Source organism: Myxine glutinosa, chromosome 6, assembly GCF_964187855.1.
Source record: "Myxine glutinosa chromosome 6, kmMyxGlut1.1, whole genome shotgun sequence".
Taxonomy (NCBI): domain Eukaryota; kingdom Metazoa; phylum Chordata; class Myxini; order Myxiniformes; family Myxinidae; genus Myxine; species Myxine glutinosa.
The window spans coordinates 148,928,032-148,944,130 of record NC_136266.1 but is presented as its reverse complement, the minus strand read 5'-3'; the positions used below and the strand labels follow the sequence as shown (position 1 = coordinate 148,944,130).

Below are 16,099 nucleotides of genomic sequence, written 5' to 3'. Positions count from 1 at the left end.
AAAGGGGCAAATTATTTTTTTACTTCAACTCTATGCGTGAGCGAACTAGATTTTCTAACAAATGCTAAAATGTAAAATGTTAAGCATGTGGTTTCTTTATTTTAACATCTTCAGGTTCTAACGTTTGTCAAATTTGTGCATTTACTCCCAAGTTAACTTTTACCGACTGAAGAGACTGGGGAACTGTTAATGTGCAGACGTGATTGGTTAACTGCCACTGATGACGTCAGTCCACCTCGACTGATTTGTCTCTTTCCATGAAATGGATTTTTTTTTTTTTTTTTTTTGTATACTGAATCGAGGCTTGTGAAAGAGCTAAATTTGTGACTATTTTGAATGAAAGTACCAGGAGGTGTGGCTTCAACTACCACGTGGTAACGATACTGACACGTCACATTGTTCACCAAGTTTCGTGCTTTCCCTGTGACGTTTTTGAATCGCATCCTCATAAAATTGCCCATATGGACACGTACAACCAGTTATTTATTTTTCTCTCCACCTGAAGCAAATATTGATGCAACCATCTGAATATTTAGTGACATGTGACCATTTAGTTGCTGGCTTGCAACTTTAATGTCAAGCTGTTGCTCTTGTGGCATTCCACTGACGTTTCACCTCCTCTGCTATTTTTACAGGGTGTATCGGCAGTGGGACAAGTAGTGTCATGTAAACTTTCGATGATGAACAACATGCAAGAGAAAATTAATGACAAGTTACCTCAGAACATCCGCATTTTGGGTGAGTGCGCTACCTACTTACTGTACTTCCTGTCCAACCTGACTCTCGTTGTCATCATCGACACACACAGACTAATCTTACCATTTGGACCTCAGGAATGCGGAGGGTAAGCCGTGGATTCAATTCCAAGAATGCATGCGATGCTCGGACATACCTGTACTACATGCCCACGTACTGTCTGACTCCCAGAACTTTCGTAGGAGATACGGATATTGAAAAAGGTAAGCATGAAAAAGGCAAAAAGGTAAGTTAACCATCGACTATGTTCAATGCATCAGTCTTGAGACCAAATCATTACTTTGGTCGAACCTTCTGTCGTTATTTACCGTACTGATGTTGTTAATCTTATAAATAAAAGTCATTATCTGTGTGTCTGTGTGTGAAACCAATCATGACCAAACTACTGGGCCAATTGCGACCGAGCTTGACACATAGACCAAATTGGACCTCGGTTAATGAAGATATCGCTCAATTAAACTCAAAATTGTATTGTGCCGCTTTGTGGGTGTGGCGTCGACGTCACCCGTTCCCGCCCCCTCGCAATGCCAAACCCGAGTCCTCCACACTTTTTACCCGCATTTCCCTCCCAAGAAAAAAACGAGACTTGTGTGAGAATTGCAACGACATCCGTTCACCCCCCTCTCCCCCATTTCCCCCACCCTCTCCACCTTGCACCTCCCTCCCGAGCCCAAAACCGTGAGACGTGTGGGAACCTCTTCCTTCAGATCGGCAGTCTGCAGCCTCCTCACTCTCTGAAGACCTGGACAAAATCACAGACTGGTCAAACAAGTTGAACATGTCTTTCAATCCTGACAAATCTCACACTCTTACTATGTCTCTCCGAAAAGACCGACTGGACAACCCTACCATCTACTTTCTCAACAATCCTCTCCAAGAAGTTCTGTCGCTCAAGGTTTTGGGTCTCACTATCTGCCATGATCTTTCTTGGGAAAACCACATTTCCAAGCTGGCCTCCAAAGCCAGTCGCCGACTGGGCATCCTCCGTCGTGCGAAGTCTTTCCTTGGCACACCTGAGCTCCTCACCACATATAAGGCTTTCATCCGCAGCTCAATGGAATACTGTTCTCCCCTATGGGCTGGTGCTCCTGCCTCACACCTCGCTCGGCTTCACTCTGTTGAAACCAAAGCTTTCAGAATCATTGGAATCTCCCGCAATGAAGCTATCTCCGAGGGCCTTTCACTCACTCACCACAGACAGGTAGTTGGTCTTTCTGTCTTCTACCGACTCCTCTCTGGCCTTGCTCCCCCAGCTCTCTCTGTGCTTTGTCCCCCAAATATTCCTACAGGTTGCACAAGATCTGCCAGCAACCCTCTGATGGTTAAACTGCTGAAATCTAGGCTCTCTGCTCACCTTCACTCTTTCATTCCTCTTTTCTCCCGCCTTGGAACAAACTCCCACACTCCCTTCAATCTCACTCCTCCCTCCAGGTCTTTAAAACAGCTGTTCACCACCATCTCTTATCTTCCCCCAACCAAAACCTTGATCTTTTCTACCCCCACTAATTCACCCCAGGTCCACTTTGTTTGAAATTCCAACTTCTTTCCTGGAAGTCCTTGCAGTGTCCATATGTTTTATACCTCTCCCACCCCCCCCCCTCTCCCTTCCCATGCCCTCTCCCTCCCACAGATCTCTCGATGTCCCTGCTCTCAAATGTTGTGTTTTGTTTCCTTCCCCCTCTCTCCCCATCTTGTCTACCGCTCCCCATGTTATATGTTTTATGTGTTGGTTTGTCTTTCTGTGTGATTAATGTTAGCTCTTTCACGAGCCTCGATCTTGTATACAACAAAAAAAAACAAAAAAAACTTGCTGTCCTGTCGAGATCCCTCCTCTATGAAGTGAGCTCCTTGCTCTGCTTTATTCCCATTGGAGTTAAACCTATAACCCCTTTCTTCATTTTCTTGACATGTATGCAACTCTCCTACCTACCGTCCCCACCCCAGATATTATCCTTACCCCCCCCCCCCCCCCCGACACTCAAACTCTCCTAACTCCCGCTAGTCCTCCAATTCTCCTACCCCTCCCGACTCCGCAATCCTCCTACCTCTTCCCCCTAGACCTCCAATTGTCCTACTCCCCCTGCCCCGTCCTGCTAGCTCTCCTATCCCACCTTCACAATTTGCAATGCCGGGTACCCCTGCTAGTCACTGAGAAAATAGGATCCCGGCCCACGACAAAAAATCCCAGCCCACCACAGCATGAATTGTTCGAATAATTTGTGTTGTTCTTTATTTATTTAGTGAACATGATTATGATTCATTCGCCATTACTGCTTTTAATTATAATTTTCACCTCATGTCATCCCCCTCCTCTTGACCCTTCATCTTCATTACCCCCTTCATCCACTCTGAACCCAACCCTCTAACTTGCTGGTTTCGGTGTTTCTTCCCCTCTTTCTCTTGCTTTCATGTTCGTTCATTTCCTCGCCGATTTTTGCCCAATTTTGTTCCCGCTTCCCCATTGTCAGTTCAACCAAGTTGATAAACATTCATTGGGATATTTCCTCATTTGAAATTCCTTGAATGCTACGTTTGGTGAGCAGGTCGGATAGCTCCGAGATAGCATCCTCACATTTGAGCAAAGTCGAGGTTCGATTTTCAACACAACTATAAACTGTCACCCTTATGTTTCTTCGGCATTACATCAATGGGTGCTTTTCTTTGGATGGGCGTTAACCTGGAGACTTTTCATGAAGGGTTATCTCGTGGATGGTAATGATAACATGATATAATTTAGAAAGAGTAGGCAATTGTCATCGGCACCCCGATAAATGTAAAATTCCTTCCTGATACTCAGGGTCGCAGCAGCACACCTGCACCTCAATAATGATGCAACAATCTCGCCAGATTATTCACTGAATTCATATAATAATGTGCAATCGCAAACCACCGTACACTCTCTCGGTTGAATCATGTTTGAGCCTAATTTTGAGATCATTCTAAAAATATTTAAATCTATAAATCTAACGATTGATTTGCTATGAAATTAATTCTTGAAATAAAAATCTCAGGTTATTTATGTTAACAGGGATGATGAGCGCAAATGTGTCTCAAGCCTTTCTTTTGATTCGGATGTGTTTATAAGCATACCACCATATGATGACCTGTGCCCCTGTACATACTACAATGACCACACATTTAAAACTTTTTCGTCGCCGAAGGCATTATGTTTTCGGGTTGTCAGTCCGTCCGTCTGGCTGTGATAGGTTTTCATTTCCGCAATAACTTGAGAACGGCTGAAGGAATCTTGGTCAAACTTGGTGCAGGTATGTATGATGATGGAAAGATTTTGGGGTCAAGATTTTGGGGTCAAGAGGTCAAATGTCAAAAGTCCCGTCAAGTAAAAAAAAATTGTTACCAAGCGAGCTTGTTAACCAGTCATGGGATTTTCACCAAACTTGGTATAATTATATATTATAATGCAAAGATAAACTGATTCGATTTTGGAGTCAAGAGGTCAAAGGTCAGAAGTCATGTTAAGTAAAATTTATGTTGCCATGCCAACTTGTGAATAAGTGATGGGATTTTGAAAAAATTTGGTACGAGTATATATATATATATATGATGCAAAGATGAACTGATTGGATTATGGCATCAAGAGGTCAAAGGGCAGAGATTATGTCAGGTAAAAATGTGATACTTGAGAACAGCTGAGTGGATTTAAATCAAACTTGGTTCAAGTATTATAATAAGCTAATAATGTGGGCATTGGCATATCGGTCGACGTCGTGACGTCAGAGTGTCGTTCTAGTTTTCTTTCTAAATGCAAATTTGTTCATGAAATATGGAATTATTGAGATGTTTGTTCAGGGTGTTGGTGATAACTCGCCTACTCTTCGCAAAGGACACCATGGGATCGAGCCCTCGTTGCTGCTCCATGGCCTTTTATTGAAGGTGCTGCAGGGTTGAAACCCTGTTTGGCGTTGAGAGTGCTCTAACTTTTTAAATGCTGAGCATCGAACAAGGAAGCAGCACGTACCATTTTTTAAGTCTTTGGTATGACTCGGCCGGGATTTGAACCACCGAGCTCCCAGACTCGGAGCAGGTGCTCCAACCATTACGCCACCGCCACCGAGTGTGGTTGTTGTGCAAAAACGAAATCGTGCATGGTTTATCATTTCGGAGAATTCCTCCTTCCATTTGCCACTATCTGGATTTGCATTTTGACTTCTGGAATGAGGGATGTTTGTGGATTGTAAGTCTGTCTGAGTGCCGTGCATAAAGTTCTATTTATTTATTTATATCTAGTTTATTTATTTATTTATTTATTTTCAGTCATTTAATCCAGCTAATATCTGTACCTCATTGGCACTTTTGTTCCACCATGCATAGTTTCTTCCTATTCACTTTCCCTTTTTTATTGGCATCTTTCCCATATTTATCCCCTGTCTCCACTACCACAGCGAAGGCTTATCGACTTCTTCCCGCTCGGCTCTCCTTAGTGAATGAAATTCTTACTCATTTTGTTGGCACACATTCCTTTCACAACTTCACTTCTGGTTTGAATGCCGGGGAGGCACGTGCGAGACGCTACCTGTTCAGTGCTTCTTGCAGAAATCCTCACATGCACCTCGATCTCGAGTTTACAGAGATTCGGATAAAAGGTAGGACATTATGGGTTGTTGTTCATCCTCTGCCATCGTCATTTGTATCCAGTAGTCACCCTCCACCCTCGTCTGTCTGGCGGTCACTCTTCATATTCACTGTCATTGTCTGTATCTGACAGTTTCATGTCCCCCACTTGTGTCCTGTGTATGGCAGTTGTGGATCATTATCTGCCCCCCTTTGATTTGTTTCCTGTCTGGTCTGCCCCTCCCCGATCCACGTCCTGTCTGGTGGTCGTCTACTATCTTCATAATATTTGGCTTTCGGCCCATTTCCCCAAAGTCATAATGGCACCTTTTTTTTTTTCCTCCCCCCTGCTTCCTCTATTTATTTTCGATGTAGGCCAGAGTTTTTTGCTTCACCAGGTGGGTCAATGCTTCTTCTTTTAAATGCCTTCGTACATTGCCCAATTATACTTTATCTTGCATCTTAAACTGGATTATTAATGCATTGTTGTTGGAATTTTATTTTCTAAAATGAATAACAATTTTTTTCAACATTTGTAGTTTCCTCTTCCTGTGATTATTTGTTGTCGTTCCCCTCCTCCCCTCACACCTTTTCAGGTGCGTAAGATGGTTGGCATGTTGGTAGCTGTGTGCAGAGGTTGGATAGGGCTGGAAGGCATTTCTTCTGCCTTCACTCGAAGCAATTTCCACGTCCCCAAAGCACCAGCTCTGGGGCTGTTGTTGGAGCAGGTGGGGGAATGTCGATGATTTAGGAGAAGCGATGAACTTATGGGAGGTACTGGCAGAAATGTAAAAAAAGAATGGAGTGAAAACAGTGGCCCAGGTTTTAAGAGTGTGCAGAGATGGAAGGTAATGCACGTGTGCCGTATTTTTTACCCACAGGTTCATTTTGATCACTACAATAAACGTTTGGAGCAATTGGGGTTGGTTGGAGGAACTGTGAAAGCTGATGCGGATGCGGCCTCTGGATGGCCAGAGCGAGGACTGGTTTTCTGGCCAGAGATTAAAGAAGAGAGAGATCAGTTTGCGGAAAATTGTGTCTTTGGTGCAATCGCAAGAGAAGAGGCAGAACAAAGAGAGATTTGGAACTGGCTCATTGGACTTGAGAAACACACGTTTGAAGAGGAGGTGAGAATCTATAAACGATGCAATATAAGGTGGGCCCATGGGCTTGCCAATAACTAAATAACATGTGTATATATATATATATATACAGTCACGTGAAAAAGTAAGTACATCCCATGTAAAGTTTTGACTTTTTCAACATATTTCAACATACAGCTATTTGATCTTCATTTCAACAATATTGATAGATAAAGGTGATATAATATAACAAATATCATGAAACATTTACATTTTGGAGTCAATTGTATAATTTAAATAAACATAAATGCAAATTTCGCATGTGGAAAAAGTAAGCACACCCCATGAAATGTTTTTTTTTTTTAATCTTTTTAACATATAATTTTTATCTTTTAATTTATAATTTTAATCTTTTTAATCTTTTAACATAACATCTTCATTTAAACAGTAGCTATAGATAAAGGTGATCTTATTGAACAAAAAACAATGACAAATTGACTTTGCAATAATTTATTCAACAAGAAATTGTTGCACAGCATGCACAATTGCATGCACAGCTCGTTTCAAATCCCCCCACAACATCTCGATGGGATATAGATCCGGGCTTTGACTTGGCCATTCCAGAACCCTCCATTTCTTTCTTTTCAGCCATTCATTGGTGGATTTACTGGTATGTTTAGGTCATTGTCATGTTGCAAGGTCCACCTTCGGTTGAGCTTCAACACTCCGACAGATGGCATCACATTATCCTCAAGCACCCTCTGGTACAATTAAGAATTCATAGTGGATTATATGATGGTGAGCTGCCCAGGCCCTGATGCAGCAAAGCTGCACCAAACCATAATATTTCCACCACCATGCTTTACAGTTGGTATCAGGTTCTTGTGGTCAAATGCTGTCTTTGGTTTTCGTCAAACATGTCTTTGGTACTGTGGCCAAATAGCTATCTGTCCAGAGCACATTGTTCCAGAAGTGCTGGTCTTTGCCGAGGTGTTCATTGGCAAACTTTAGTCTTGCCCTGATGTTCTTTCTGGATAGCAAAGGTTTCCTCCTGGCACACCTCCCATGTAGATCAAATTTGTGCAGCCTCTTTCTAATGGTAGACTCGTGAACTTTGACATCAACAGTGGCAAGAGCTACATGTAGGTCCCTTGATGACATTCTGGGGTTCTTAGAGACTTCTTTCAGCATCTTGCGGTCTGCTCTCGGGCTGAACTTGCTGGGGCGGCCTGGCCTGAACAAGTTGGCAGTTGTTTGGAATCTTCTCCACTTGTAGATGATCTTCCGGACAGTCGAATGATTGATTTCAAATTGTTTGGAGATCTTTTTAAATCTCTTCCCAGACTCGTAGGCATCTATAACCTTCTTTCTGAAGGCCTCAGAGAGCTCTTTTGATCTAGGCATGGTGACGCCACACACTTCAACAACAAAGAGCAAACCAAACTAAATGTCTGAGGTTTAAATAAGACGGGTTCCTCCAATATCCTCTCTAACGATGTTCTAATCATTTGCACCTGAGCTGGTGCACCTGATTCTAATTTTAGGTATTTGAAGTAGTGATAAATGTCGGGGTGTACTTAGTTTTTCCACATGCTAAATTTGCATTTATGTTTATTTAAATTATACAATGGACTACAAAATGTAAATGTTTCATGATATTTGTTATATTATATCACCTTTATCTATCAATATTGTTGAAATGAAGATCAAATAGCTGTATGTTGAAATATGTTGAAAAAGTCAAAACTTTACATGGGGTGTACTTACTTTTTCACGTGACTGTATATATTGTCGCGTGATTCCCCTCGGTGAAGACCGGAAAATCATGGATAGCCAAAACCAGCTTTAACTCCAAAGGCGTTCAGTTCAAATAGCGGATTTTATATCAACACGCGGGAGGGAATAAAGAAGAAGAAGAAGCTGGAAGCTTTTACCTGACGCGATCTTGTCTTGGCAGTCTTCAAAGCCTGCAAAAGTAGCTCAAACCAAAATCCGCATTTAAAATGTGCAGTGAAAATAATACAAGGCTTTATTGCCACGGATGCCAATAACAAGAAAACGCGCCGGTTACTAAATAGGGTTCCTATATGGAGCGCTCCCACACCAGACGTATAACAGACACGAAGGGAAAATAAATGGAAAGGAATGGTGTGGGATTATCGGGCACTTAGCTCAACTGGTGCCTTGGCAGCGATCGTCCAGCCCTGAGCGCACACTCCGAACGTGGCTCCGGTGTTGGCGGGAACCGCCCAGTCGTTGGCGCGAACCTCTCGCTCCGCGCTGCTTGGCCAGCGTGCACTGCAGCGGCAAGCCTCGCGTCCCCGCGCGATTGTTCGCGAGGTCCCGTACGTGAACACAGGGGAGGACATTCGTCAGCGCTCCACCATCTCTCCACCGTCCGTCGTCGTCCATCAAGCAAGAGTCCAGGGTCAAGAACGCAAGGGGCAATGTCAAGCGCAGGGAGAAGGTCCAGAACAAGAGAGAGCGCGGGAGGAAAATGTTGGTTTCTCTTCATCTTTTATCAACCCCTTGTGACGTCATCTCCCTCTGTCTCTGCCAATGCCCGCAGGCCACAACTACTGTCTTCGCTCTCCACCTATCACACACAGTCCACCCTTTGACATCATTGATGGTATCTGGCCAACCGGCGCGCTGCTTTCTGCTCCTCCTTCTTTCCCCAATCCGCTGGTAGCTTCTTGCCTCGTGGCGACCAGTCACGGCTTCCCCCTTCTCTTGGCCTTTGGTTGACTCCCGCCCAATAGCGAGTCTTCTGGGCATGGCTCCCGGCCTGCCTGTGCGATGTGTGTTGCTTTACAAGTTGGTGCTGTAGCTGGCCGTGGTTCCATTGGTAATGTCCAGAACTGACTACCGGTGAGTTTTATTGTGGGGGGGATTTATTAATTAGTGTACTCAGGGGCCTGCCTCGTGTCTATTGGTGTAGTGCCATAAGGGACAATGGATAAATCACAAGGTCTCACGAACAGGGGAATTAGCATAATCTCTACGATAAATAATTATCACAAGGCCATCCTCATACGACCACAAATATACAAGCTTAATCTGACATCCGGGCTGAACAGGTCCCTGACTTATGTACATCGAAATGGTTCTTTCTACCCCCGATCATTGGAGCATCTACCTATACAGATCTACCTGAATCTATATATTACTACCCCAAAATTCATAACAATATATATACGATATAAAAAGTTTGTGTGGTTATTTTTGTATACGAAGGAAGTGACCTAGCGTTAACAGAAGTGGCGTTACGACTGCTTTTGCCCCATTGGTTGGACAGCTCGCCCAACTCCACCCACAATTAAAATTGTGCACCGCCATTTTGTGAAGCAGCATAGACTGCAGACTCCAGGCCTCGGTGTCAGTCCATGGCCCAGTGGAATTGGATTTATCCCAGGTAAATAACCAATAATTGTAAGGTTTTTGAACGTAATTCTGGTTTTAACCCGATGTTTTAAGGCTGAATAGTATGAAAATATAGAAGGGTGTTACTTCATGCATGTAATTCAAATAAAGGGATTCAGCGATTTGCTCGGTTTATTTTATTTATTGATATTGCAGTTGTAGTTGGTGTTTTGAAGATCACGTCTGTTGAGGTAATGTGTGTGACCAACGCCTGGTGTTGGCTTTACAGTTCAGGTGACCTGCTTAAGTTCTTGGGATCTTGAGTTCAAGCCCCAGTCGTGCTGTTAAATAGCATCAGGTGGATTGATCCAGTCTGTCCTCCTTCTGTGGTTGGAAAAATTAGTACCGGCTTAGTGTAAACAGGGGGTACTGCATCAGCTGCACAGCCACGCTCCCAGCAATGATGCAAACATCAGCCATAGGCCTCATACGAAATATAATTATGTGTGTATCGTTGGCTGCTATCCCCTTATGTGGGTGGGTTTCAGGGGGTGGAACGGAGCGCTCTCAGGTCTTCAAGTATCCACCTTCTTATGTACGTGTGCACGTGCGTACGTATATGTGTGTGCGTGTCTGGATGATAAAGGGGATCATACCATCCTGTTGGGGAGTGGGGGAGGAGGGGGGGGGTGTGCTAAACATTGTTTTACTCTCCTGTTATAAGAAGTACACCCCTCCTGAATCTGAACACGAACCTGCAGGTTAGCAGTACTTTGGCTCTGAAATTGGCATTCTATGAAGTATCTGGTTTTCACTCATTGCATAGCATGGGTATACGTGGCTAATCAGAGCACGTCTGCAGTTTTATGTATCTATAGAAACCAGGTCCCATATCTCCCTCACTGACTACAGTCGGCGCCATATAAAAGGAGTCATCGTGTCGAAGTCGGGTTATACTTTGCACCACTGCTGGGATTTTGATAAGCAGTTAGAGGATACTTGAGTGTTCGTGTTTTGGAAGACCTCGGAGCGTTTGGAAGGATCAATGTGAGCTCTGACACATGATCCTGTTGCTCAAGACCGTACTGCTTTGGTGGAGCATACTGTTAATGTGGCCAGCCTGGATGTGCCTCCTGAGGTGCACGAAGTTGCTAATGGCATCCACACAACTCCTACTCCATCACCATCCAGCACTTTCGCCACCAAATTGCATTCTTTCCTCGCTTCTGAACATCAAAGTATGGAAGATGTACAGTATGGTGGATTCATCTTCCCAGTCACCCTCCACACCAGAAGCTCTTATTGAGAGCAGAGGGAGGTTGCTGAAGGAGGCCATGAAACCTCACTATGAGAGTCGACCTTGTTCCAAAAAAAAAAAGAACTACAGAGGTTACGTGGAATCGTACCCAACCCTACCAGTGAGGAACATTTTCTGTAAGTGTGACTGTGCCACTGATGCAGTTCCCCCTGTTACCAGTAAGCTGGTACAGTACACTGTACACATATTACTGACCTTGGAAGGATGACAAGCTGAGTCAACCCACCTGGTGTTATTTCAACAGCCCAACAGGGGTTCAAACTCAAGACTCCAAGGTCTTAAGCCAGCCACCTCAACCGTTAAGCCAACACCAGCTGGATTGATCATGTGGCTCGGATGTTACCTGATTGGCGGTGTTCCGACCCTGAGAAGATAAAGCTGCTTGTCCTGCCGCTGACTTGGCTGGTGCACTGAGGGCTTGTTACCCCAATGCCCCAGTGATTACACATTTGGAGATTCTAGAGAGGGAGGGAGAGTGGTGAAGATCTTTATTACTAATTTAAGGATTAAAGCAATAGCGAGGTGAAAAGGTTGGATATTTTCTTCTTTGCTCAGAAAAGCTCCTTCAAAAGGTAGCTCTTTGGGAAGGGGCCGAGAAGAGCATATTTCCGTTATTAAGGGTGGTACAGCTATTTAAGGGAGTTGTGTATAATGTCTTCTTGATTGTAAAATTGTGCCCCCGGGAGAGGCAGTGTCGCACCTTTCCACGATCTGCTGAAGGAACTGTTGGTGGTAGAAGAAGGAAATGAAGCACAAGACATGTGCAGTGTCATTGGCTGCTACTCATCTGTTGAGGCCTTTCTCTCCTGGGAAGGAGATGACACCCTTTAAAAAGCGTTTCACAAAGCCGTCACTAGATATACAGGCACAGATAGCCCCGAAGGCCTGTGAGGACACAGAGTGACTCCTTCCTGAAAGAGCTTTACATAAGGGCTTTTGAGAAAGCAATCCTCATTGCAAGGGTATATATATATATATATTGTTACGGATTCGTCACTTCTGTTGTGGTTTTCCTCCACTGTAAACATTTTTGATTCCATGTACTATTATTGTTTTCAAAAGGTTTATTGTTTATGAACTATTTTCAAAAGGTGAAAAAGTTAGAGTTAAAAGAAACCGCAAACCAGATGGGGAACCGGACGACGAAGAGGAAGAAGAGGAGAGAAAAGAAGGCGGAGCGAATGAATCGGGGAAGAAGCCGAGCGGCGTTGAGGGTTTGAGGCAACGCTAGCGAGCAAGAGTCACGAGTGAACTTTGGGTTTCCCAGGAAAGGGATTCCGGCAACAGAGTGGTTATCGCTGTGACAGATTAACCTGCGTGTCAGGTTTTGCGATCGATTCCAGAAAGAATCATCGTCGGGCTGTTACGTCTCGAGAACGGGCCGTCGGCCATTTTGACTCGTGCGCTTTGTGCGTCGAGCAAGGTTTCTTTGCTTCGCTTCAGCCTTGGCGCATCGCGCAAGGTTTTTCTTTGCTTCACGTCAGCCGTTTTCACCGCATTCAGACGTATCTGGGGTGTGTGTGTGTGTGTGCACCGCGGATTTTGAAGGTAAATCTGAGGTTCGCCGACTGTGAGCCTTGGAACGTCCATATCTGAGGGTGTGATTTCCCAGTCGCCTGGAGGGCACCTTTGCACAGCTCTGGCAGCAGGACTGTAACTGCCAACCCAACGGGATTCTGGTCTCGATTGGACATTAATCTGACGATCGCTGGAGCGAATCAACTTTGGTTTGAAAACGGGAAAGAGACATTGGGAATGTTCTTGTTTCACTCACTTGGAGCACAGTGAGTTATATATTATGAAACTGATGGTACCATCATAGGATATATTGATTGTACTTTTGATTACTATTATTGTTGTACTGTTATTCTTGTGTGATCTTAATACAATATTTGTTTGTAAGTAACAATTGGTGTGGCTTCACCATTGATCTTTGACATACAGAATAACATATTTTTCTGCCGTGACTCCTCTCGGGGCTCGGAGGTACACCGTGACCAGGGGGTTGGGGAGGAGCACGTAACTATATATATATACATACTAGCCGAAAGCACCCGGCGTTGCCCGGGTTCTTTTTGAATGAATTTACTACTATAATTCAGCTTTTACTCGCGGCCATAGAAGATTGACTACTATAATTCAGCTCAGCTTTTAATTGCGAAAAATACCTCGACCGGGCTCGCCACCTAGCCTAAAACCTTCCCAGGGCCCGTCCAGACATTTTTTGTATTAGAGGTTTCCTCCTATCTTTCACCGTTTAGGAGATTAGCTTGCGCAAACAAACAAACAAACAAAAACTTATATATATATATATATATTATATATATATATAATGATATATATATATATATATCTATATAATGATATATATATATATATATATATATATATATATATATATATATATATATATATATATATATATATATATATATATATATATATATATATATATATATATATATATATGTATATATATATATATATATGTATATATATATATATATATGTATATATATATATATATATGTATATATATATATATATATGTATATATATATATATATATGTATATATATATATATATATGTATATATATATATATATATGTATGTATATATATATATATGTATATGTATATATATATATATATATATATATATATATATATATATATTTATAGTGTATGGATTAGTGTGCTCTGACTGTCGTGAAGAAGAAGAAACCTCAATGTATCGTTAATAGGAAATTTGTGTAGACCGTGTGTCGGGTAAGCTTGTATCTTTGTCCCCATGAGAGAGGAGGGGTATGTTAATTAGCGAGGGATTATGGGTAATTAATCCCCTGTAGGTAATTGCATGTGTTCCTTATGACACCGCACTGCGCACCATTTCCAAGTCAACCAATCAACACCATAATTAATAACGTTAAATAAAAACCAACCAGAAACCAGGCATCGAACACAACCGTGGATAACATCGACTTGGTGAGCACACAGGACAAAAGGTCCATGAAGCCACGCCTCGAAGAGCAGTGATTGGTCCGGGATTTGATTGGCACACGGACTGGTAAGATGGGGCTCGCTGATAGGAGCGGAGACGGAGACGTCGTGGGATGACGTCAGAGCCTCGAGTACAAAATAGTTGGAATGGCGGCCATTTTGCTTTTCTCGCTTGTTCTCGTTCTGGATCCCATCGCGAACGATCGCATTTTGTCTTCTTGCGCAAGGGAGATTCTTCATGGGCAGTCGTGTTCCGACATCTTCATAGTGATCGTGAGGAGGAAGAGCTGCGGACCGAGAGCTGCAGTTTCCCGCGCGACGATGACGAAAATAATCACCGCTGGAAGAGTGAACTGTGCACGGAGGCTTGGGTTTCCCGCCCACACCCTGCGCGGCAAAGCGTGTGGTTCCCGCCAAGGCCTCAGACGATCTTTGACGATTCCTGACGAGATACACCAGCAGCTTAGAGCTAAGTGCCACAAACCACACATATTTATTTTCCAGTTATTTTATCCTTTGTCTGTGTTGGGTCTGTGTGGGAGCGCTCCAATTAGGAATATAGTTTTATCGTGCATTGTTTTGTGACCGGCATTTTCTTTAATAAATCCGGTATTTTTGTACATTTTAATTCCGTGTCGGTTTGAGTTGATTTATTGCAGTTTTGAAGACTGCCGGTGGGATCCGTGAAGGTAATCCACAAATGACCTTATTCATATTATATATACTAGGACGTGCCCGTACGTGGGTGCCCGTACGTGCGTGCAAAAAAGCGTGCGTGCAAACAACAACAACAAAAAAAAACTTTGAAACCACGTGGCAGTAACGACCACAGAACCCCCCCCCCTCTATTTACATGAAATGGTTTGGTCCATTCGCAACGACCACAGAACCCCCCCCCTCTATTTACATGAAATGGTTTGGTCCATTCGCAAAGCCAAAGCGAACGGCGAACGGCTAAATCGCCATAGCTCGGTAACTACTTCTCCGATTAATTTCAAACCTTGAAAAGGCACATCCTCGGGTCCCCAGCAATATACCTGGCAAGTTTCAAGTATATCGGACCGGTAGTTGTCGAGAAACAGCGGTCACAGACAAACACACAGACACACAGACATTCACACAGAGATTACTGGAATTATAGATACTAGGGCATGCCCGTACTATATATATATTTAAAATTATATCCCCCCCCTCTATTTACATGAAATGGTTTGGTCCATTCGCAAAGCCAAAGCGGACGGCTTGCGAGTACGGTGACAATCTCCCCCCTCTATTTACATGAAATGGTTTGGTCCAAAGCGAACGGCTTGCGAGTACGGTGACAATCCCCCCCCCCCCCCCTCTATTTACATGGAATGGTTTGGTCCAAAGCGAACGGCTTGCGAGTACGGTGACAATCCCCCCCCTCTATTTACATGAAATGGTTTGGTCCAAAGCGAACGGCTTGCGGAGTTTGGTAAAGAAATCGCCATAGCTCGGTAACTACTTGTCCGATTAATTTAAAACCTTGAAAAGGCACATCCTCGGGTCCCCAGCAATATACCTGGCAAGTTTCAAGTATATCGGACCGGTAGTTGTCGAGAAACAGCGGTCGCATACACACACACAGACACACACACACACAGAGATTACTGGAATTATAGATAGATATATATATAGATATATATATATATATATATATATATATATATATATATATAATATATATATATATATATATATATATATATATATATATATATATATATTGTTACGGACCGCGGATAAGGATGTTGGTTTGCCGAGCGGATGGCACCGCGGCCGAACAGTTACCCGGACTAACCCGATTCCCGAACGTTGGCCGGATCGCGCCACAGGTATTCAATAGGGAAAAGACAAAGGCGACACGGATGTGAAGAAGAAGAAGAAGACAAAAAGGTTGGCAATACTACTAAATTTATTCCTACTATATACACGCTCAAAGTAACCAAGGAGAAGGAAGGATAATAAAATAATGTACAGAAGATA

The 16,099-nt window shown here is 43.3% G+C and overlaps 1 protein-coding gene across 1 annotated transcript in view; it reads left to right on the top strand.

The window, feature by feature from the left end:
- Positions 1 to 16,099, top strand: part of LOC137412903 (pseudouridylate synthase 1 homolog) — a 48,907-nt gene that overhangs the window by 25,482 nt on the left and 7,326 nt on the right. The window contains exons 4-9 of the mRNA XM_078780713.1: positions 636 to 738; positions 834 to 959; positions 5,160 to 5,360; positions 5,704 to 5,726; positions 5,925 to 6,056; positions 6,210 to 6,455. Of these exons, the coding sequence (XP_078636839.1) occupies positions 636 to 738; positions 834 to 959; positions 5,160 to 5,360; positions 5,704 to 5,726; positions 5,925 to 6,056; positions 6,210 to 6,455 (831 nt within the window). The remainder of the gene's footprint in view (positions 1 to 635; positions 739 to 833; positions 960 to 5,159; positions 5,361 to 5,703; positions 5,727 to 5,924; positions 6,057 to 6,209; positions 6,456 to 16,099) is intronic.